The 23,156-nt window shown below is 43.3% G+C and overlaps 1 protein-coding gene and 1 long non-coding RNA gene across 5 annotated transcripts in view; one reads left to right on the top strand and one right to left on the bottom strand.

Moving 5' to 3' along the window:
* The window catches only part of LOC106097934 (uncharacterized), a 66,430-nt gene extending 59,250 nt beyond the window's left edge, over positions 1-7,180 (top strand). For 2 of the 3 annotated variants that reach the window (XR_003213407.1, XR_003213409.1), the window contains one exon: positions 347-7,180. This is a non-coding gene — a long non-coding RNA (uncharacterized LOC106097934). The remainder of the gene's footprint in view (positions 1-346) is intronic. The other variant, XR_003213406.1, reaches the window with a different exon arrangement.
* A 2,887-nt stretch (positions 7,181-10,067) lies between these two features.
* LOC100692960 (interferon-induced, double-stranded RNA-activated protein kinase) overlaps positions 10,068-23,156 on the bottom strand; it is a 29,013-nt gene continuing 15,924 nt past the window's right edge. The window contains exons 6-14 of one of the 2 annotated variants that reach the window (XM_013269074.3): positions 14,376-14,452; positions 14,155-14,271; positions 13,892-14,020; positions 13,605-13,812; positions 13,239-13,382; positions 11,949-12,050; positions 11,769-11,831; positions 11,419-11,567; positions 10,068-10,950 (exon numbers count right to left, since the gene is read on the bottom strand). In XM_013269074.3, the coding sequence (XP_013124528.1) occupies positions 11,430-11,567; positions 11,769-11,831; positions 11,949-12,050; positions 13,239-13,382; positions 13,605-13,812; positions 13,892-14,020; positions 14,155-14,271; positions 14,376-14,452 (978 nt within the window). In that variant the 3' untranslated portion in view covers positions 10,068-10,950; positions 11,419-11,429. Of the gene's footprint in view, positions 11,568-11,768; positions 11,832-11,948; positions 12,051-13,238; positions 13,383-13,604; positions 13,813-13,891; positions 14,021-14,154; positions 14,272-14,375; positions 14,453-23,156 lie in introns of both variants that reach the window. The other variant, XM_005473932.4, reaches the window with a different exon arrangement.

Genomic DNA, 23,156 nt, shown 5'->3' with positions numbered 1-23,156 from the left:
TTGAAGAAGTGCAGGCTGTCTGGTTTTCGCCACGGCTGTGATATATTTATGACAGCGACGAGGAGGATGTCTCTGTCCTCGATTTGGAAGAATCCGTCTAGCCGTAAACAACATTAGCGTTGGCGGTTGCAGTGGATGCAGTGTTGTAATCTTCAGCTCGAACCTTGTTTGATAAAGCCTTTTTCTCCGCAGAGCACGTTGGTTGTGGTTTAAGAAACCTTCATTTTCTTCTTCTTCTCTTTTTTTGCCTTCTCTTTCTTTGTGCTTGCATGAGAAATCCACTCTAACATCATGATTGCATCATCTCACACACGTCTTTCCTGTGGGCATGAAATCGGCACAACAGCTGGGCTGTCAGAAGGTGTCGTTTTTGCAAAAAGGAAACAGGGGAATAACTGGCTGCGCAGGCTTTCAGAGGATCCTCCAGACACACTGCCGCCTACCCCCCCTCCTGCTGCTCTACGATGAACTGCTGAACTCCAGATGGGGCTGACTCTTTGACTTATTAAAGATTTACCAGGTGAGTTTGGCATCATTCTCTTGACCTTCAAAGCTGCAAGATGGGGGGGGCGCTGCACCAAGATGCCAAGCATTTGAGGACAAGAAGCCACCAAACGACTTCGTTGGATGGGCTGTGTGGGGTGGCTGTCAACAGAGAGAAAGCACTATCATTTGTAGTAAATTACAAACCCACGCAGAGTGACACAAGGCAGCCTAAATCTAGTTGGTGTGACAGCTCCTTCAGCTGATGCACAAACGCACACCTGCCAAGAAAAGAGCACGCACGCCCACGCCTGTTTCTGGCTTTGTATCCACGTGCCAATAAAAGCAACAAAACACACCGATAGACCAATTTCACATGAAAAGCCACCAAATTTACGCAAATGGGGTATTCGTATTCTGCAACAACGGGACCATCTTTAGAAAATCATTGTAAAAAAGTATCCACAACTCTTTACAGTGAACATACCTTAGAGTTTAGGGACTTCAAACCAAGTCAAGAGGAAAAAGAGAAGCTCTGTAGCAGTGATAAATAGCAGCAGCTAAAATCGTGTGATGTGCATGATTACCTCTGACAGGCCTGCTCTCAGGAGACAGCGGGCTGGTATTTTGGAGGGATAAATATAACAAGTGAGAATGGATGGAAAACCTCCACTGAATATTTGGCTGACGTGGAGCCAAATCTGAAAAGTCAGTTGTCTTTGATTTGTCAGCGCAGTTATGGACCCGCCACAGGCTGGCTGGGAGTTCTCCTGTGCAATAGGTTTTATGTAACCAGAGTACCAGAGCTCAGGGGAGGATTCACAGTAGGCGTTAGGAAGAGGATGTAATGCGTGGACACGCCAGTTAGAGCTGAATCAGGTGGGTCTGAGTGAATGAGGTGTTTTCCTTTCAAATCACAGCTGAGATGTAACGGCTTGAACATAAAAGCAATGGCAGAACTTTTGTCCTGTGTTCAGTATAACCGCTCATTTATGGTGGGAAATTAAGAAAACACCAGCAAATGGAAAAAACGCTGCAAAAGCAAACAAAACACAACGGAAACAGAAAGAAAACAACCCGAAACGGAAGCGACAATAACGTGAGGGAACAGCGGTGGAATTTACAAGCTAACAGTATGATATGAATCATGTAATTAAAACACGCATTACCTCCATCTTTTCCTCCCTTACGACGCCAGTGAACCCCTCTCTTCTTTTAAGCATATCTCAGTGCGATCCTTCACGTTTTGGTTTCTGTCACCTCCGCAGCGGGTCCGTCCTGTTGTTGCATCCCCAAAAACACTTCTGTTGTGTTTTGTGAGATGTTGTTCAATTTTACTCTCCTTTATTTGTGTTTTTTTTCCAACTTCTGTTGGGTTTTGTGTCCTTTTACAGCATTTTTCTATTTGCTGGTGTTTTCTTAAGGTGCAGTCCGTTTGACCTCTCGGGGTCACCGTACTCATTCATGTAGTAGTTTAACTTTTGCAAGGAAACAACAAAAGCCTTGGCTTTGTGCAATGATGACGCAAACAGGTCCCTTCACAACTTCTAATTAGGGCGACCTTTGAGCTGACGACACCTAGGGTAAATCTGACAACAGCCGGGGTTTGTAAAGACATTTCATACCGAGACCATGATACTGAATAACACAACACATCAAGCCTCAGAAAATCTTGATACAGAACTAGATATTTTTATATATGACTTCACTTATGGTGAAGATGGAACACTTTCTAGGATTCAGATATGCCTGGAAAGCCCCTGGAAAATACCACAGGAGGTGCTCACCATGTGTAGTGTTTTTATAAAGTAACCGAATGAAATCGCTAAATTAGAACATGTGCAGGAGACAAGACACTGATGTTTCCAGCTGTAGCCCTGTCCCTGTTTGACATCCAGTTAAAGGGTTACACTATAACTTAAAATGACTACCAGAGAGACTCCATGTTTAAACTCATTTACTTCAACTCCTGAATTCATTACCTGGGACTTCAAATGTGGATATCTAAGGATTCAGGGTGTGAAGCAGCTGCCTGTTGTGTCCTGCTAGGAGAGCTAATAAACGTGAACTGAAACAGTCCAATGGTCAGTAAAACCAAAAAAAGCCAGAAATAATGTACATGTTAAGAAAAAGTGCTGAGTGCTAATAATTTGCTCTTACATTGCATTATAATTTCCCCCTGCTCACCAGCCACTTCACTAAATAGACTTTCTCAGTTGCTTGTTACTGATAATATCAAATCAGGCGACTGCAAAAAGGCAGACATGTTTGAGACAGCAACAGGAAATCCAAATGTGAGCATCAGAATGGAAAATAAAGGATTTTCCCACATAAGCGTCTCTAAGGTTTACTGATAATGGTCCAAAAAAGAGAAAATCTCTTGATGAAAACGCTTTGTTGATGCCAGAGGTTAGAGGAGAATGGCCACACTGCTTTGAGCTGATAGGAAGGCACAAGAGCATCTTTCAGTCCACAAATAGAGGCTACAGTTCACACAGCCTCACCAAAACTGGGGAACAGAAGACTGGAAAAGTGTTGCCAGGATCTACGTGTATGAATACATAGTACAGAATTCAGAGCAACAAAGTTCTTGCAAGTTGTATAGTCATTTAAATCTTTTGCCAGCATGTAATATGACAGCATGCTGAAAAATCACGGGTATGGCCCTTTAAACCCTACAGCGTTCCTTGAGTGGAGTGGACAGTGGCTGGATGTGGTTCTGGAGAGGTGGAAAGCACAGCGTAAAAGCCAAGTGGAGCCTCAGGCAAGACACAGCATGCACTCATGCTCCAGTTAACCTGAGTGCACCAAAGGTTAAGTGAGCTATAATTTAACAGGAACTTCTGAAATATATGCATAGGCAGGGGGAAGATGACAAATCTATATCTCACCGGTCACATGTATTCTGAACTGTCACGTTTCATTTTGACGTCTGCAGGTGGGCAACAGCGTTGTCTTTGCAGCAGAGCCGATTTCTAAAGCGCACAGAGCAAAGCAAACTCCGGTTGCTGCTTCTGAAATGAGGCTACGCACAGAGTAATCGTTTGGCCCGACCCCCGGGGACTGTGGGGAGACTCTGACTTGTGAGTCCATTTTACCCCCGGCAACATGGTTCAGGCCACTGACTAGAAGCACTGCTTCAATGCCCACAGTGCTCTCAGAGGAAGTGACCTCAATACATCCAATAAGCCTGCTCGCAGAAGCGCGACAGCTGCAGAAGATTGGAGACACACCAGGTTTCTTATCTTAGATGCTGCTAAAATGAGAAAGTACATTGTTTTGGTGGTGTAAATGTCACAGGAAGAACAGCTCAAAGTTTTCTCATGCAGTCGCTATCTAAATGACATCTGCAGAGTAAAAAAAAGTCGACTGGCTTGAATAATTTTGGATCGTAATGGAAAAAATAAGAATTTAAAGGCAATGAATAGAAAACAGCAACAAAATTCTAATTGTGTCTATGTGCTTGTTAAAATCCACAGTAAAGAATTAATGATTTTATTTTCCCACTAATGTAAACCTGCATGATTCAATGTTTCTATAGCAAATAAGTGTTATCTGGGTAAAACGCAGACTACATAAGATGGTTGTTTGGGTTTGTGAATTCACACTGTTCACTACAAAGATGAAGCCTGATTGCAGCCACACACTGCGAAGGTGGCCCAACCTCAGCTCTGTGATCTGATAGTGAAGTGATGTTTGTGCACGGAGTGGTTTTTTTTTTTAAACTTTTAGATGGACACACACACGTACACGTTTTGCGTGTACTGATTTTATCAATAAACAGCTGCGTACCTACAAAACTGCTATTTGTGCAACTCTTTTTCCATTTGCTCACTAAGTGTGGTTCACAGTTACACGTCACAGATCGTGATGCTTTTATGCATTTGAATGGATTCTAACAAAATGTTTTCTCACGCTCACTTACGGCCTTATTTTGCTTCCATACAGCACCTGTTTAGTCCTTGTAGTCGGGTCAGTTGTGAGCTTGCTTCTATAAATAAAGAGCCAAATATTTCACAGGAGATGCTACATATTGGGCTTAATCAGGCTGAGACAAACGTGCCTCCAGATCCTGCTGAAGTTATTCCACATCGTGAGAAAAGGAACTGTAATATTACTCGTGTCAGTTTGTGTGGTCAAAAATCTTTTAAGTAGCATTGCTAACACTTCTCAGCAAACACCAACAGCTGCAAGTTACTGTAAGTCTTTCATGAAGGCTACAAGAGTCTTCTCAAGGTCTAAGGAAGAAGATCAGTGAGGGAGGTTTAAAATATCCCATGTTCACTGCTGGGAGGATAAGGATCTGGATCTGCGTGGTTTCTTTCTTTCAGGAGCTTTCCCCCCTTTTACTGCTGCTGTCACAATGAGGTAGTGCTGTAGCTGATAAGACAGAAATCAGTCCTTCACCTATGGCCTCTCCACAGGCGGCAAGCAAATTTTAAGGCTCTTTGCACTGTGGAGATTGTTGAGGTAACATACTGAGCTGCAGGAGCTGATTTGTGCTGATTAGCGGGCCCATGTGACTGTGGGCACTGGGTCCAGGTGATTGTGTGGGATCCTGCATTTGGCACTTGTTACTGCTGTTTTCCACTGAGATGTTAATCATCCAGCATGCGCCAGAGGCATGATTAAATGTCACGCAGCTCCCTCAGCTTTGGCCCTCTCACTGTGAATAAACCTCTCTCACCCACAGGCAGACAGGGCCTGGAGTCTGCAGCCGTGATCTGAACTGCCCGACCTATGCAGTGCCACAGCTCCCCCTACAGGCCAAAGAACAAAAGACAACAACAGCATTTTTTTCTATATTTTTATTTAACTTAAAGTAAAATGTTACTTTGGCACTCTTGGGGCCAAAAGAGGAACCGCTGCAATCATCAGGATCAGCATCAGGTGATGCATAGACATACAAATGCACATAGCAAAGTACACACAAAAAAAAAGAGAATACAAATGTAAATGGCATAAAGAAGACAAAAGTAAGACAGACAGAGAAAAAAGAAAGAAAAACAAACCAAAAATACAGTAAAACAAGTTTGGCAGGATTGTCAGACAAACTCTGAAGATGTTTCTCCAAGCATCAAATCCCAGTCCACGTGAGACCCGCCACCATCCTCAGGGAAAAACACTTTCTGGATAAACTGCACTGGAGGAGTTTGCCAACCCCTCCCAGCAATCGGAGCCTGAACTTTATCAGGTAACAAAGGCGGTGATGAGCAGTCAGTCTTGAAAGCTCTGTTTCCACCTGTTCGTGTTTTTACAGAATCACAGTGTCGATCATTTAAAGGTACAAGAAAGATTGTACATGTGTCCTCATTATGACAGGGATTTGTGTTGGTGTGTTTACTGTGTAACAAGAAAGTAATGTAACGAGTAGCATAACAAATTGCTTTCTTCAGTGAGTAATTAAGTAATGTACTGCATTACTTGTAAGAAAATAATGAGTAATGACCCCAGCACTTTTAGTGAATGCCAGTTTGCTGTTGTCTGCTTGGATTGGAGGGGAATCCCAGCAGGTCAGTAGGATCAACAGACTAATTCAGAAGGCTGAAACCATCACTGGCCAGAATCTGGAGGTGTTTGAGTCAGTTTCACTGAACATACTGCTCTCCATCATGGACAACCCACTGCATTCGCTCCACTCCACACTATTGAGACAGCAGAGCTCACTCTCCCTCAATCAGAATCAGAATCAGCATACTTTATTAATCCATAGGGAAATTATGTGGGTTACAGTTGCTCCAGTACATAACATTAACAAAAACCAGCCCGTTCTCACTCCCGGGGCGTAGTATACTGACGTTTTGTCACATCCTGCGGCGTTCACGAGGAACGCGAAAGGTGACCTTCCGCGTTGTTATGGTCCGCGCCGGGTTATGGCTGAATTCCAGTGGAATGACGGTCCCGCGGTAATAGACGTTCCAGCAATGTATTCCAGCCGTAAACCTAACCTTATCCCTAACCATAACCTTATTCCTAACCGTAAGCAGCAGTTAAATGACGTAAAATAGTGTTTTCCAAAGCGATTTTAAGAAAATGAACGAACATGTGTAGATTGAGTCACAAGGACACATCTAAAACCTGCAGGACACCGGTCCTCGAGGCCTGGAGTTTGACAACTGTGGCATAGAGGATAGCACTGGCCACAACAGATCAATAGAAAATCCTGAGCGTAGTCCAACAGATGTTGAAGCCGCCTCAGAAAATCGAGACGACTCTGGCCCTTCCTGTAAAGTGCAGTATTGTTTTTAACCCAGTCCAGTTAATTGCCTATGTGTACTCCAAGGTATTTATAGTCCTCCACAATGTCCACGTTGACCCTTTGGTTTGAAACAGGGGTCAAGGGTTTCCTGGTCTTCCTAAAATCCACAATCAATTCCTTGGTCTTTGCCACGTTGAGCTGCAAATGATTCTGTTCGCACCACGTGACATGAGTCTACCACAGCCCGGTACTCTGACTCGTCACCCCTGCTGATGCATCCAACCACCGCGGAGTCATCAGAAAACTTCTAAAGATGTCAGGTCTCTGTGCAGTGGCTGAAGTCTGTGGTGTAGAGGGTGAAGAGGAAGGGGGAGAGGACGGTCCCTTGTGGTGCCCCTATGTTGCCGATTACCTTGTCAGACACACAATGTGGAAGACGCACATATTGTGGTCTTCCTGTCAGGTAATCAACAATCCAGGACACCAGAAAAGCATCCACCTGCATCGCTGCAAACATATTAGATTAAACATAGATTTATAGTGTAAATTATATTAATGCCATTTCCACAGCTATTTGCCAAAATTGTCTTTTAAATTCTTTTATCTCAGAATAATTTTTAATAAGAAGAATTTTTCTTTTGTTTTTTATTATTTTATACAGTCAAAGCCTGCCTAGCCTGTTCAGTATTCTCAGATTTTTCTGTGCAATGTAACTCCAAAATATTTGGGGATTTTTTTTTTGTAGAGCATATCTAAAATATTCGATCATTATTTTCATTTTATTTTCGTGACTAAATGCTCTTTTAATGATTAGAAAAAATGATTGACTCATTTTCAAATATTAATATTAATCTAAACACAGCAAAATCTCAATAGTATGTTTATGCTTTTCTTAAAAAAATGTTTGCCAAATGATGCGCAAACTCTAAACACAAAGTTCCTAAAACAATTAAAATAGTCAGTTATAAGCGTTTGTAGACGGGGTCTCAAGTATTTGCGGGCAGCTTTGGCCCCTAACCCCTGCGAATACTGGGGGTATCGACTGTATTGTTGTATATAAATATTGCACCTTACAAGGCCTTGAGTACACTCAAAAAAATGAAATGTTGACTTTACTTAAAATTATTTCGTCAACAGGTTCCACAAAATTGTGTTAGTTTAAAGCAAAAATCTTTAGGTCATCTAATTTAATAAACTTGCAAGTGAGCTGATTTTTAAAAGCTACTTAGGATTAACAAGATATATTTAAGACTACCTAAATCAAGTTGTTGTATGGACATAAATTATGTATTCACAGGTTAGATAGTTTATATTTGTTTTTTAAACACATTTCTCATTTGTGGCAGTAAAATGTTAAATTTAAGTTTGATTAATAAAAATATTAGATTTTCAGCCACCTTGTGCTTTACTAATTAGTTTTATATAAATCTGTTTTGTCAATAGATTCCGCACAAATGAATTTAGTACATCCAACTTATTTTTCTTATTTCCTTCATTGCCAACACATGCAGTGAACATTTTTGTAAACCTGGTCCAATTAAAAAAAAAAAAAACAAAAAAAAAACACAACAGCTGCACCACACATTATTAGCCCATAGTGTTAGTAACTAATAGTATGCAGACAGATGCAGCATACAAATAATAGATTACTTTAAATTAAATGTCTGTATTTGCCAGAAATAGAAGAAAAAACATTTAAGACCACGTAACAGGTTGATAAGATGACACTTGAGTTATGCACATGCTAGTAAGGTCTGTGGAGTGCTTTTCCTTTAAGTGTCTAAAATGGATAGCAAAGTTGCTATTTGCAATGATTGCTTAGTGTCACTCCAGTAACAAAAAGGCAATGAAGTGCTTTCCTTTAACAATGCAAACTGAACTGTCCACCTTAACAGCCACTATCCTGGACATTGTCACATGACAAATTTCTGAGGAACAGAAGAAATGGGTTCCAGTGACCAGGTCAGATAAAAAAAATTTTATTAATAAAAATTAAAAAAAAAAAAAAGTCCACTGATATTAGCAGTCTGCCAAAATGATATCACAACCCCAAATAAACATGCCATCATTATGGTCCAACGATAAAACAGCTTGCCAGTTTTCTATTTTTTCCAACACCACAACAGTTAACATTTAACAGTTGCCACTGTCAACATTTATGTTCCCACTTTTTAACATGGAAACAATTCTTCGCCTTTAACCTACTAAGACCCTAACTCTTTCATGCCATGCATTTTTAATTTCTCTTTGCTATTTGGGCTGATTAGGACCTGATAAATGTAAAAACAAAGAATTAACAGATTTTTTTTTAACCTAATTTTTGTTTCTGAGAAAGATGAGATCCACATATGAGAACATTTGTTTTAAATTTTGAAAGAAAAGTGGCAGTATAATGTCCTCGTAAGTGGAAATCAAGCCCTTGTAGAGCAAAACTTAGTATTTTGGTCTAGACAACCCAAAATGTGATGTCCACATATGTGGACGCCAGGTCCTAGGAGGTTAAAGGTTAGCAAAATATACAGTCATCCTGTCACGGTTCTGGATCATCGTCCGTCTCGTCTCTACTCTACTCCTAGCATGTATTGCAACTATCTTTACAATGCAGACAATGTAATACAAATACAATATGAACATAGTTCCACCTCAAAACAATATGCCTTGAAGTCAAAGGAGTTTGCAAAGAAAAGCGTCTGGACTTCTTTAAGTTGCTTGAAGACGTTTCACCTCTCATCCGAGAAGCTTCTTCAGTTCTAAGGTCAAATGGCCGAGAGTCCCAGATTTAAACCCAGTGGGAGTATCCCCCCCAAGGAGGGACAAAGGACCCCCTGGTGATCCTCTAATCACATGCGCCAAGGTGTGGAAGCGGGTGTGGGACCTAATCAGCCAGTCGTAAACCACCGCCTCTAACAGAGGCGGTGGTTTACGACACCAACTGTCTGCCATCTATAATCCAGTTTTGAGTTCCCTCCCCAGACGCCTTAACGCCCACTCACATCCTGGGCCATCTGACCTCAGGAATTCACATGACAAGGTGGGGCCAGGTTTCACAATGGGCTCACCCGAAACCCTGGCTGATTAGGTCCCACACCTGCTTTCACACCTTGGCGCATGTGATTAGAGGATCACCAGGGGGTCCTTTGTCCCTCCTTGGGGGGGATACTCCCACTGGGTTTAAATCTGGGACTCTCGGCCATTTGACCTTAGAACTGAAGAAGCTTCTCGGATGAGAGGTGAAACGTCTTCAAGCAACTTAAAGAAGTCCAGACGCTTTTCTTTGCAAACTCCTTTGACTACGATGACCTGGATGACTGAGAATCTTCACAGACAATATGCCTTGAACATTAATATACACATCACTCTTCAACATTTCTGGTGAAATATCATCTCTCAGTTCCTTTAAATCTCAATACTTTTGATTGTCTCTTTGTTGCCCCACAAGAGTAAAAGCTTTTTCCAATTTCTCTCAAATGTAGGTTTTCCCTTCATCTGCCATTTTCAACCAAATGACTATTTTATTCACATTCAGCCTCCCAAAAACTTCTGTCCTGTCTGCCTGTGGTACTAACAATGTTGTTTTCATTGTATATGTTATGTTTCATTGTATATTATATTATTATTATTTTATTCTTTATCCTGAAACTGTAATTTCCCTTATAGGATCAATTAAATATATGTTCGTCCATCCATCCATCTGTGAAATGGAATGGCTGGCACCCTTCCTGGAATGATGGGCAAAATTGGCAATTAAAATTTTTAAATGAAACTACAGGTTTCTACAGTTTTAATACTTCGTGGTATTTTTCAAAAACTATGATTTATACGTTTCATGTAAGTATTTGACATCCTTCTGAAACTCTCTGAAGAGCAATGGGATATATTTGCCGGTCCTGGGTCGGTGACCCAGTGTTTTGTGTTATTGTTAATCTTTCATTTCATCATGGTTTATCATTACTAGTCTTTTGTCTTTTGGTTTTGTATTTCTAGCTCTAGTTCTTCATGGTTTTGTGATTTCTAGTTCTTGGGTTTTCTTCCTGTGCCCCTCATGGTTAGTGTAGGTTTAGTTCTGTCTTCATTTTTATTTTCTTGCTCCCTACTTAGTCGTGTGTCATGTTGCAGTTTGTTACTCCTGTCCCTGTGCTCTGTGTTCCCTTTGTTCAGTGTCTATTCCATGCCTCTGTGCCTGTTGTGCATTTCCTGTTTTAGTTTGATAGTCCCTGTCCTGTGTGCAGTATCTGGTTGTGCCATTTGGGAGTATTGGCATTAGTAGTTGTCAATAGAAAATTGTATTTTTTAGTCAGTATAAGCTTTTAATGATATAAGTTTACTTGTGATAGAATGCTGCATGATGATCATTTCCTAGCTTAGAACTGATTGTACTTTTCATTGTTGTGGACTGATTGTTCTTTATAAAACGTGTTCTGATATTTGTATCTGAACCTTCCCACAGCGATAGTAAGAAGTCAAACAAGCAGTTCTGACCACACACACACACACACACACACACACACACAATCACATACGCATATGCTCACGTCACTGAACAAATGTATTCATTTTTCTTGTGTATAAATAAAGGCAAGTGCAAGAACAGAGCGCGCACTTCACAGGGCCCCCACTCTGATGTGAGCGTTCTGTGAAACGCCCTGGCAAGTTAAAACTGCAGCGTCTGTGTGTGTCTTCACTCTTAGACTCTCAGCTGAAGAAGTGTCATTTAGAATAAATCTCTTGACAGTAGTATAATGTAGTATTATTGTGTGGTCCTTCCACGACGTGCTATTTCTTCAGCGTTTAGCTTTTGAGAGCACTCTTCCAGGTCTGTTATGATCTTAGATGCTTCAGGTCGATCTTCGGGCTTCATACTCAGCATTGATCTGATGATGATGTACTGCAACATAAAGAGAGCAATAAAATATTTGTTAGAAACTATTTTTCATTTGCACCCTTTCTAGAGCTCAACTTTAACAATATTTTCTACCAAGTGTGTATTATTTAAATTTAAACTATATATGTCAGCCTTTCCTCTGCTAGCACATATGTCGTGAGAAATGCATACTGAAATTTGCTAATACAGAAAATGTTGATGTACCTCTGAGGTAAAACTGAATGCAAATTCTCGAGGAAGCTTCTGTTTTCTGATGTCATCCCAGATCTGAAATTCAGAAAGAGTTCAGAAAGTTTCTGATGAGCATTTAAAGACAAAGCATTTTACCTCCTACAGATTATGAGCTACCATGCACAGCATTTTGATTGTGCCTCAACAACCTACCTCGCATTTTTCATGAACAGTGGAGATTTTCCAAAGAAGCTCAAAGTAGATCAGTCCCAAAGCAAATATGTCAACCTTCCTGCCATAGTTCGTCTCGCTCTCCTGTGTTAAAGCAGTTATACAGCATTAATAACAAGAAGCACTGAGCGCACAAACCTCCACTGAGGGAGCTTTGTCTCTGCGCAGTATTTACATTTAAAAGAATAGTAATGTATTTTCTATATAAACATTATGTGAGCACAGGTAATGGTTAATAGGCATTGATTTGTAAATAATTGGGCATAAATAACTTATAATAACTATAATATTACACTAGGGTACATATGGAAGTGATTGGCAATGACAGCAACTCAACCACAAAGTGGTAAGGCACATAACATCACATGCTGAGCACACAGAGCACAGAGGTCGCTGATTTGCTGCAAAGTCGATCACTACAGACCTCCAAACTTCATGTGGCCTTCAGATTAGCTTAAAAACAGTGCACAGAGAGCTTCATGGAATGGGCTTCCATGGTTGAGCGGCTGCATCCGAGCCCTACATCACTAAGCACAATGTAAAGTGTCAGATGTGTGATGTAAAGCACGCCACCACTGGACTCTAGAGCAGTGGAGACATGTTCTCTGGCATGACGAATCACACTTCTCCATTTGGCAATCTGATGGATGTGTCTGGGTTTGGCGGTTGCCAGGTGAAATGTACTTGTCTGCAGTGTGTCAAGTTTGAGGTTGTTTTTCAGGCCCCTTAGTCCCAGAGAGGGGAACACTTAATGCCTCAGCATATCAAGAGATTTTGGACAATTTCATGCTCCTAACCTTGTTTGGACAAGTTTGGGGATAACCCACTGTACTCTCACTTTGGCACAACAGAGTTAAATTTAAATAGTTTAAAAAAGGGGAGGAAACAAATGAATTAATAATGACAAAGATAAATTCAAACTGACGATGATTATGATATTAGAATATATACAAGTAATCCCTTTGAACTAGGAGCTCATTTGCAGGACTAATTAAGAAAGATTATTTGCTCTGTATGGTGTCAGTGAAAGGGGATATCCCTAATATGGTCATCTCATGAACACAGATCTGCCTGTAAGCACAGAAGCACCAACTAGCTGCTGATTTTTGTTTGGAAGGAGCAGCCAATCAGAAGGGACAGCTGAACTGAACTAAGCTGCAGTATGAGAGGACACTTTTTCAAAAAGCAGAGCTACTCTAGTAGAGCCCAAAAATAAAACCATGGAGCTGGAAATGAGCATAATTATGTCCACTCTGATGGAGCAGAACTCACCTGTTCAGGAGCCATGTAATGTGGTGTTCCCTTATCTAAAGTTCTTTCCATCGGAGTCTTGTCATCATCGTTATTCTCAGCAGTGACCAGTCCAAAGTCTCCGATTTTTACTTTTGTGTCTTGCCCAAACAGGATGTTGGCAGGCTACCCGGCCGAAACAAAGAAACATGTGACCAATAATAAACAGTAATGAGTGAGAATCTCCAAGTTTCTGCAGATTTCGGTTAAAGAGTTAACTGAATTATTTTAGAAGCGTTAATAAATCACATATGAATGTTACACCTTGTTCTCAGACTATAACCTGTACACACACACAGGCCTGTATGCTGCCTGTGGTTAGCTCGTTATCTGCTTCGTCTGGCTCACCTTCAGGTCTCTGTGGATGAGGTTCTTGGAGTGAATGTACTCGATACCACTGACCATCTGCTGAACAATGTTCAGACTTTCTAATCTTCTCTTGGAGTTTTGCGATGATTTCTTCTTATTCCTCTCATCTATCCAGTGTCTAAGTGTTTTGGTGTCACACAGTTCCATCTGAATGTAGAGGCACTTCTTGGGCGAGCCAGTGGAAGACCTCAAACAGGAAGAATGATCAAACGGTGAACTAATACAACAGAAGTGAAGAATTACTTTCACAAGTGGAGGAGTCTTACTGTGAAGCACTGCAGCTTTCGTCAGTGCTGTCCAACTGGTATCCCGAATCCCCGGGCCAACACGAGTGGTATCTAACAATGTTAGGGTGGTTGAGGTCTGACAGCGCCTTGGCCTCTCGTAGAGCTTTTCTAATTCAAAGAGGGGGAAAAATAACCCAAAAAACAGATTGACTATAACTTTACTATAACTAACTATAACTAATAAACTATAAAAAACAAAGCACACAGTGAAAGCATGCAATATTACAGAACACTTCACTTACTCTTTCCAGCGGATGATCTTTATTGCGTAATACCTTTCCACCAGTTTATCTTTTACCTTGAGTACTCGACCATAAGCTCCTTCACCGAGCTCCTCTACGTAGTCAAACTGTGAATGACTGTTGAAGGAAATCTCTTTTATGGAGTATCAACTTCTTAAAGCTATCAAACAGAATGTGATAATATTGACAATTTTTCATTCTCATATTTTTATTTTCCATACCTGAAGATTTCTGAATCAGCTGAAATTATATCACTTGGAGAGTTTCCTGAACTCTGTTCTTCAGGGGACAGCACATCCTTGGTAAAACAATACAATAAAATGCATAGTATAAAAAAAAAAGAAAAAGAAAAAGAAAAAAGAAAGAAAAGAAAAGACATCCAAGCATGACATGACTTCACCAATAGCATGAGCAATGAGCAAAATTACTCAAATGATTGAGCGCTTCAGTGAACTTTTTACATTCTTTTTTAAAATACTGTGAACTGCAGCTTCACAGCATGTCTGAATAGATGTTCACATATTTTGGGCCTGATATAAGCTTTTTGTTGCTTTGCAAATTTGAGTAAATACAGAAAAATTTACTTGCACATAAACCCCTACATTGGACACTGATGTGTCACTCCATACCCTGCCACTCACTGGTTGTTTGATGTTACTATAGATGTATGACGTGTTTCATTGTAATGGTTGTTATTACAACAACCATTACAATGAAATCCTCAATCAGGATTTTATTCTTAAGGATTTTTATTCATCTTTTCATGAATAAAGATGAATAAAAACACTTAAGAAAAAAATCCTCATTTAGGTTGTTATAATTTATGCATGAAAGGGTTAAAGTAAATCAATATTTACTACATATAAATAGCGAAAAGAGAAACGCTGAGTTACTTAACATAATCCCTGGTTCTTTGATAACAGAGTGAGGTGTTTCACTATTGGAATTGCCTTGGTGTGACTAACTATGGAGGCTCCAGTGACACCCCGTCTTTCCATGACAGACCTGTCGAGTGGTGCTCAGGGCTCTGCCCCTTCATTCTAATAAGGCCGACCAGCCCCTCCCAATTCATTCAAGCAAGGAGGGAAGTGTTGGTGAAACACCTCACTCTGTTATCAAAGAATCAAGGATTATATTAAGGAACCCAACGTTCTTTTTCTAACTTCGCTCTGTGTTTCACTATGGGAGATATAACCCATAACCTACCTAACCTAACCTATACCCGGATTGTGCCAGCCCCCTGAAGCTACGCTCCAGCACTACACCAGATCCAGCACAGGATCTCAGGTCGGACCCAAGGCACTAGATTTTAGCACTGCGTGAACCAGGGATGACTGTGGAACATGCGGCCCATAAAAACGCACAAATGTGTGTGGTGTAGCCCAGCTTGCTGCCACACAAATATCCTGTACTGATATGTCATCCAGGGGGAGAAATGGTTTTTTTTCTGGGTTTTGCATGTGTTGTTTTGCATTTTTGTTGGGTTGTGTTTTCTTTCTTGTTGAGTGTTTTTATTTTTGCAGTGATTGCATGTTTTCTTTAGTATGTATAATTGTTGACATGGGCCGGAGAGGCCCCACCTCCTTCTGATTACTAACTTGAGACACCGGTCAGGGGCAAGAACGGAGGACATTCTGGGAGAGGGGAGCTCAACTGGCGGCGTCAATGGGTTTTGAGGGCCTGGCGAGTGGGCTGCAGAGAGTCGACCAGTATCAAAGGATATTCTGCAACGGAAAAGCCAGCAGTTCCACTGTGGAGCAACTGTATGAGATTTCCATCACCTTAGGGAGAAGGTCCAGGTTAGGCCTCAGCTGGTTAAAGCCAACAGCAGAGCAGTTTTAGGAGAGAGAAACTTCAAACCCACTGCCTCGATAGGTTCAAAGGGGTGGTTAAAGAAGACATTTAAAACAACTTAGAGATCCCATAATGGGACCGGTGGTCTAGAGACTGGGAGCACCCCCCTCTGAAGCGAAATACAAGAGGGTGCTGACCGGCAGGTTTACCACCATACTTCACGTGGCAGGCTGAGATAGCTGTCAAATAGACTGGAATAGAATGGAAAAAGCTCTCCTTTTATCCAGCAACTCCTGAAGAAAACACAGCAGTTCCGCTACTGAGCACTGAAAAGGGATTACGTGCTTTTCATAGCACCAACCTTCAAAAACAGGCCATTTACTGCTACAAATGGAAGGAGTGGAGGAGGCTCTAGCATTCTGAATGGTTTCAATAACCTTCGGAGGCAGGCCTGCAGGATTCAAATTCCACCATTCATGGACCAGGCCCGGTGAACCACCTGATCTGCCAGAGACAGAAGGTCCCTGCAGATGGGGAGTGGCCATGGCTCATCCAGCTTCCACTAGAAGCTGGATGATTTCTGCTATCCGGTGCTTGAGTCACCCTGGATGAGACTGCCTCCAAAAGAACCCCTGCAGCAAGAGCTGCCGGATCCCTCCATGGCCGGAGAGCTGTGATACATGACTGTGTTATTTTAGATGTCAGTGAGGGCACAACCACAGAGATGCAACCCACTGCTGAAAATCCATCATCATAAGCAGCCCCAAATGCACCACCGATATTACCGAGGCCATGAGGCCAATTAGGCAGACACAGAGTTGGAACTGCACAACTTGCCCCAGCAGAAAAATGAAGAGACAGTGAATGAAGGATGTGATCCTCCGCTCTGAAATTGCAACACGATATGAGATGAAGCCTATCCTGAGCCCCAGATACTCTTGTACAATGTTTGGGTTCCAAGTGGCTCTTTTCCAGGTTGATTGTGAAACCGACCTCTGTAAGTTGATTCACTACCACCTCGGAGTCTCTGATCGCCTGCTCCTGCGATTGCGAGCATATTAGATAGTCATCTATGTAAGACAATATCCTGATGCTGCTGCTCCTTAACGGACACAGCGCTGCCTCCACACATTTGCTGAACACCCTCGGAGCTGTGTGAGCATTCTGAAAGTGTACTTTCTCAAATGCTTGTTTGCAAATCAAACACATGCAAATCCAGAATAGATGGAGCGATGATCCGTCTTTCTTCAGGATGAGGAAATAGCAGGAGTAAAAGCCCTGCTGAGCTTCTTAGCTCAGAACAGCTCAGAATCCCTGTTTGTGTAACAGAGAGACGATTTTGTCCTTTACGACATTTGCTGAGTCGCCACTGGCCACCGAAATTGGCAAACTCCGCTGAATCTTGGTGGTTTCACTGCAAACTGTAGTCTGTAACCATGGGACTCAGGGATGAACTGCACATACGCGCCACCACTTCAGCTGAGCAGCAAGAGAGCCCCTGAAGACGCATTCATGTGACGTCACCCCTGTCTCCCGCAAGGAGCTGGGGCTGTCCCCCTCGGGAAGAGTGTGAGCTTGGACCTTGGACTGCCCCCACTTGGTGGCCTAGACTGCTGGGCAGGAAAGGTGGAGTCATCTTTCTCCTCTGCCATGTTCTCTATGTCAGTCTTTCTGAAACTGTGGTACGCGTAAAACTGGTGGTACTTGGGCTCTCTCTGGTGGTACGCCAAAATCTCAAATTTTTTTTGTAAGATTAAATAATATACCATTGTGGAGGTATGCAAAGACGATACGAGAGTCCCCGAGGCTCTTCTGGAAGTCGGAGTCAACCAGGAAATGTCTCCCCGAGCGAGAGTCCTCTATGAAGAGCAGCCTTTCCTTATCGCCAGCGGTCACGGCTGCTAAAGAGCGCTGACGGGTTCGTTTCCCTGGGCCTTAAAACTGCAAAGGCGGCACAGCACTGTCACGCTGATGGTAAAAACACAGGCCTTTTCTGCGGTGCCGCGGTCCCAGCCACCATCAATGAGTCGGAGGCCCCCGGAAGTATTGGTGGGGGCGCGGGAGATGCCGTTGGTGAGTTGGGAACTATCGCTTGGATGCCGAAGCTCCTGGTAGCCAGAAGAATGTGATCCACTTCTTCTGCAAGTGAGCGGTAATCCTTTGCAGGAGGCCAGCTCGCACCGGTATCTGTCGGAGGAAGATGTGCTAGCTGCCGGTAGCTTAGCTGCCACAGCAAAAGTTGAAATGTACACCTCTGCTATCACTTCTGACATAAATGAAGACAGAAAACTAAACAGCAGTGATGTTTGTAGGGTTACTGAAGTTGGACTAGCTGGTTTATAATGATGTGCTACGTGGTGGCTAGCTACACAGGTATGTTAGCATAACATAAACACAGTGAAGCTGGAGGATGAACGCTAACTTTTTCCACTTGATGAGGGTTCCCGGTGGTTAGGGACAAATGCAATCACATGGCAGGATGCTGTAAACGGACCAAACTTCAGTCAGGAGAACAACTGAGATAATCCATCCACAATACTACTGTACTTTAATGTCGGTCATAAGGGTGGTACTTCAAGAGCCATATATTTTATGAGGTGGTACTCACTGTGAAAAGTTTGAGAACCACTGCTCTAGGTTGAGGAGGTTAGAGATGCAGTGTAATGCCGCATGATGCCTCAATCAAAATGTTTTGATCGAGGAGGTCTTCCTCCATCATGTCCGCCTAGCTTGTGGTGGCTCGTGGATGACAGATATCACTCGTAGCAGTAGTGGCTGACAAGCAGGGGTCCTGACTGTTCATTACTGCTACCCTCAACCTCCTTTCCAGGACGCTGTCTGGCATCAACGCACACTGGGGCATCCCTGAGGGTCCGCCAGTTTAGACTGAGCATGTTTGCTACCCATACATATGATGCACATTGGATGACGGTCCCTGACCGAGATGGTGGTACTGCATGATGCGGTGCATGGGCAGGGTGCAGCCTCTTTGGCCTTCGGTTGTGACCCTTTGGTGGGGGTAGGAGCCGTAGACATGGTTAGCCCGTTTGTAGCTAGTGTTAGCAGCGGGGACTAAATCCGAGCTAGTCACCGCGAGAGTTAGCTGCACGTTAGCTGCACTCTGCTAGCCAATGCCGTTAGCAACATAATGCTAACCGAACCCTGAGGTTGACTAACAAGCTAATGCTAGTGTGACACTAACATGGTTTTCAGCCAACTAACAAGTTAATGCTAGCAATGCTAACACTGAAAGGAAAAAGGCTCGCTGTAACCATGTCTACGTAGACATGATTAACCCGTTCGTAGCTAGCATAGCAGCACAAAGCCTGAGGTAGACTAACAAGCTAATCCTACTGTGACACTAACACGCTTTTCGGCCTACTAACAAGTTAATGCTAGCCAGACACTGAAAGGAAAAAGGCTCCCCATAATCACTGAGTTACGCCGGCTAGCTCGCCAACTAAAACGTAGAACTGCTGGAATAACTCGCCTAACACGACTGCTGTTCAACAGAATGTAACTATAAGTACACTTCTTTCGAAGGACTTACCATAACCCAAACTTGAACCGGAAAAACTGTGTTCGGCAATATGTGACACCTGAGAACTATTAAGCAGTTAAAACAGTTAGCCTGGAAGCACTAAGGGAGCTCAAAGTAGTTTCTCACGGGAAGAAAGCGAGAATGAGTAAGGAGCGGCTGGCTGACGTGTTAGAATGAGGGGGCGGAACCCTGAGCATGGCTCGACAGGATGGGAAGTGACGGAAATGACGGCAAGTGACAGCAAGTGACGGAAATGACGGCAAGTGACGGAAATGACGACAAGTGACGGAAGTGACTGGAGAAGGTAAGAGAATTATGCTGTAGGTGATGTCAAACACCGGAGATTTGGCGGAAAAAGCAAATGGTACCATAGAATTTGAAAAACACTTTAAAACTTCAAGTATTCCAAATACACTAATCAATTGTCATTTAACTAACCACATTTGTCCATTATCTCAAACACCCTGGAGGACAACGAGGAGAGTTTAGACACTCTCCAAGATTTCATCGACCGGTGCTTCCATGACCTAGTAATGAAGAAGGCCCAGAGCGTGTCTTCCCCGGCCAAAGTTGAGACGCAGTCATCTAAAAGATGTCGCCCGGCAGACTCCCCCGGCACAACATCGCCTGCCGGCAAAGACATTGTGGACATCCTGGAGTCAATCGATAAGCGACTGTCCAGATTTGATGTGAGGCTGTCCCTGGTGGAGATCTTACACCGGGAATTTAAATCTCTGAAGGAATCCCTGGAGTTCAGCCAGCAGCAGGTGGAAACACTTGCTGCGGAAAACGCCACGCTACGGGACTCGGTCAAATCTCTAACCGATAATGTGACCCAGTTAAACATAGAAAATAAAAAAATAAAAGAGTCCGTTATCAATCTACAAGCCCGTAGTATGAGAGATAGTCTTGTGTTTTCTGGTATTCCAGAGTCTGCCAGAGAGGACCCGGAAACGACCGTGAGAAGCTTCATTAAAACCCACCTGAAGCTGCCGGAGGACACGGTGAAAAACATAGGGTTTGAGGGTGCATTGCATTGGGGCGCCGAAGACAGGAAGCGGGAGACCACGGCCTATTGTGGCCAAATTCGGCCACTTCAAGCAGAAGGAGCAAGTGAAGAGTCGCGGCAGAGAGCTGAAAGGAACGGATTTCAGCGTGAACGGCCAGTTCCCCAGAGAGATCCTGAAACGACGCAAGGTCCTGTTCCCAGTCCGACGTAGCTTTATCCAGAAAGGCTCACGGGCTGTCATCGCCATGGACCAGCTCTACGTGGACGGACAGCTCTACCGCGACCCCGGCACCACTCCGTGGCTGTATTGACAGCACACCAGATAAGAATCCGCTACACTATTCTCTTCACTCACACTCTCTTGTATTAACTTTTGTTTAACTTTGTAATATCAGTTTGCTAATTCAGTATAACATCACCGTCACTCTCCGTCAATGCCTTTATTTAAATGTTTCCGTTTTTATTTTTTCCTAATGTGTTTTCAGCCTGTTCTAATTCTAGACAAAGACTTACTTTGGTCTGAGTGCAGTCAGTTGCCCGTAGACATTGCCTGATGAGTGCTAATGACTAAATAGAGTGCACCTGTGTGTAATCTAATGTCAGTATAAATACAGCTGCTCTGTGACGGCCTCAGAGGTTGTCTAAGAGAATATTGGGAGCAACAACACCATGAAGTCCAAAGAACACACCAGACAGGTCAGGGATAAAGTTATTGAGAAATTTAAAGCAGGCTTAGGCTACAAAAAGATTTCCCAAGCCTTGAACATCCCACGGAGCACTGTTCAAGCGATCATTCAGAAATGGAAGGAGTATGGCACAAGTGTAAACCTACCAAGACAAGGCTGTCCACCTAAACTCACAGGCCGAACAAGGAGAGCGCTGATCAGAAATGCAGCCAAGAGGCCCATGGTGACTCTGGACGAGCTGCAGAGATCTACAGCTCAGGTGGGGGAATCTCTCCATAGGACAACTATTAGTCGTGCACTGCACAAAGTTGGTCTTTATGGAAGAGTGGCAAGAAGAAAGCCATTGTTAACAGAAAACCATAAGAAGTCCCGTTTGCAGTTTGCCACAAGCCATGTGGGGGACACAGCAAACATGTGGAAGAAGGTGCTCTGGTCAGATGAGACCAAAATGGAACTTTTTGGCCAAAATGCAAAACGCTATGTGTGGCGGAAAACTAACACTGCACATTACTCTGAACACACCATCCCCACTGTCAAATATGGTGGTGGCAGCATCATGCTCTGGGGGTGCTTCTCTTCAGCAGGGACAGGGAAGCTGGTCAGAGTTGATGGGAAGATGGATGGAGCCAAATACAGGGCAATCTTGGAAGAAAACCTCTTGGAGTCTGCAAAAGACTTGAGACTGGGGCGGAGGTTCACCTTCCAGCAGGACAACAACCCTAAACATAAAGCCAGGGCAACAATGGAATGGTTTAAAACAAAACATATCCATGTGTTAGAATGGCCCAGTCAAAGTCCAGATCTAAATCCAATTGAGAATCTGTGGCAAGATCTGAAAACTGCTGTTCACAAACGCCGTCCATCTAATCTGACTGAGCTGGAGCTGTTTTGCAAAGAAGAATGGGCAAGGATTTCAGTCTCTAGATGTGCAACGCTGGTAGAGACATACCCTAAAAGACTGGCAGCTGGAATTGCAGCAAAAGGTGCTTCTACAAAGTATTGACTCAGGGGGCTGAATAATTACGCACACCCCACTTTTCAGTTATTAATTTGTAAAAAATGTTTGGAATCATGTATGATTTTCGTTCCACTTCTCACGTGTACACCACTTTGTATTGGTCTTTCACGTGGAATTCCAATAAAATTTATTCATGTTTGTGGCTGTAATGTGACAAAATGTGGAAAAGTTCAAGGGGGCCGAAAACTTTTGAAAGCCACTGTTTCCACGCTCTTTGGTTCTGTCCACCAGTTCAGAAATTTTAGCGCGAGATATGTGAAGACTTATCAAAGTGTCTTAAATGCAACATTCCAGCCTCCCCTTTAGTGTGCTTGCTGGGCAACTTGGATGAGGTCACTACAGAAATAAACACAGCCCACATTATTTTTACGACCCTATGCATTGCCAAGAAAACGGTCCTCATTAACTGGATAAATAAAAATAATCTTAATTCTAACCAATATAAAAACCATCTAATAGATCACATTAGTCTTGATACAGCCTCTGGCCTTTGATCGGCTTCATCACCTAGTGGGGTTTGGTCCTGCCTTCGCTATTGTGGGGATATGGACGGCCCTTAGGGCATCTGGGGATTCCCTAGGGACATTTTCCCTGGAGGACCTAATGCGGGGGTTGTGGTCATGACCTGGTTAGGGGCTCTGGTGGCTCTGAGATGGTGTTTTCCTTGTGGCTGCGTACAGCGGAGATGGGGGAGGGTCTGTGTTGGCGGACGTTGGTTACTGGCCTGGTAGCCTGGCTGCCCCGGGGTGGGTCCGGCACAGGCGTGGAGGCTTGGAGGTCTGGGGGTGCTCCGCCCCGGGCTGTGGCTCTGGCTGGGCCTTGGGTCCTGGTTGTTGTGTCGCCGGGGTGGTGGGCAGGTGGGTGCATGGGGGCTCAGCCCTGGTGCGGGGGACCTCTGGTGCATCGGCCCAACTGCAGGGCTCTCTAACTGGTGGGGAGGCTGTTACATTTTTG

Source organism: Oreochromis niloticus, linkage group LG13 (genome assembly GCF_001858045.2).
Source record: "Oreochromis niloticus isolate F11D_XX linkage group LG13, O_niloticus_UMD_NMBU, whole genome shotgun sequence".
NCBI classification, from domain to species: Eukaryota; Metazoa; Chordata; class Actinopteri; order Cichliformes; family Cichlidae; genus Oreochromis; species Oreochromis niloticus.
This window is presented reverse-complemented; position numbering and strand designations above follow the sequence as displayed.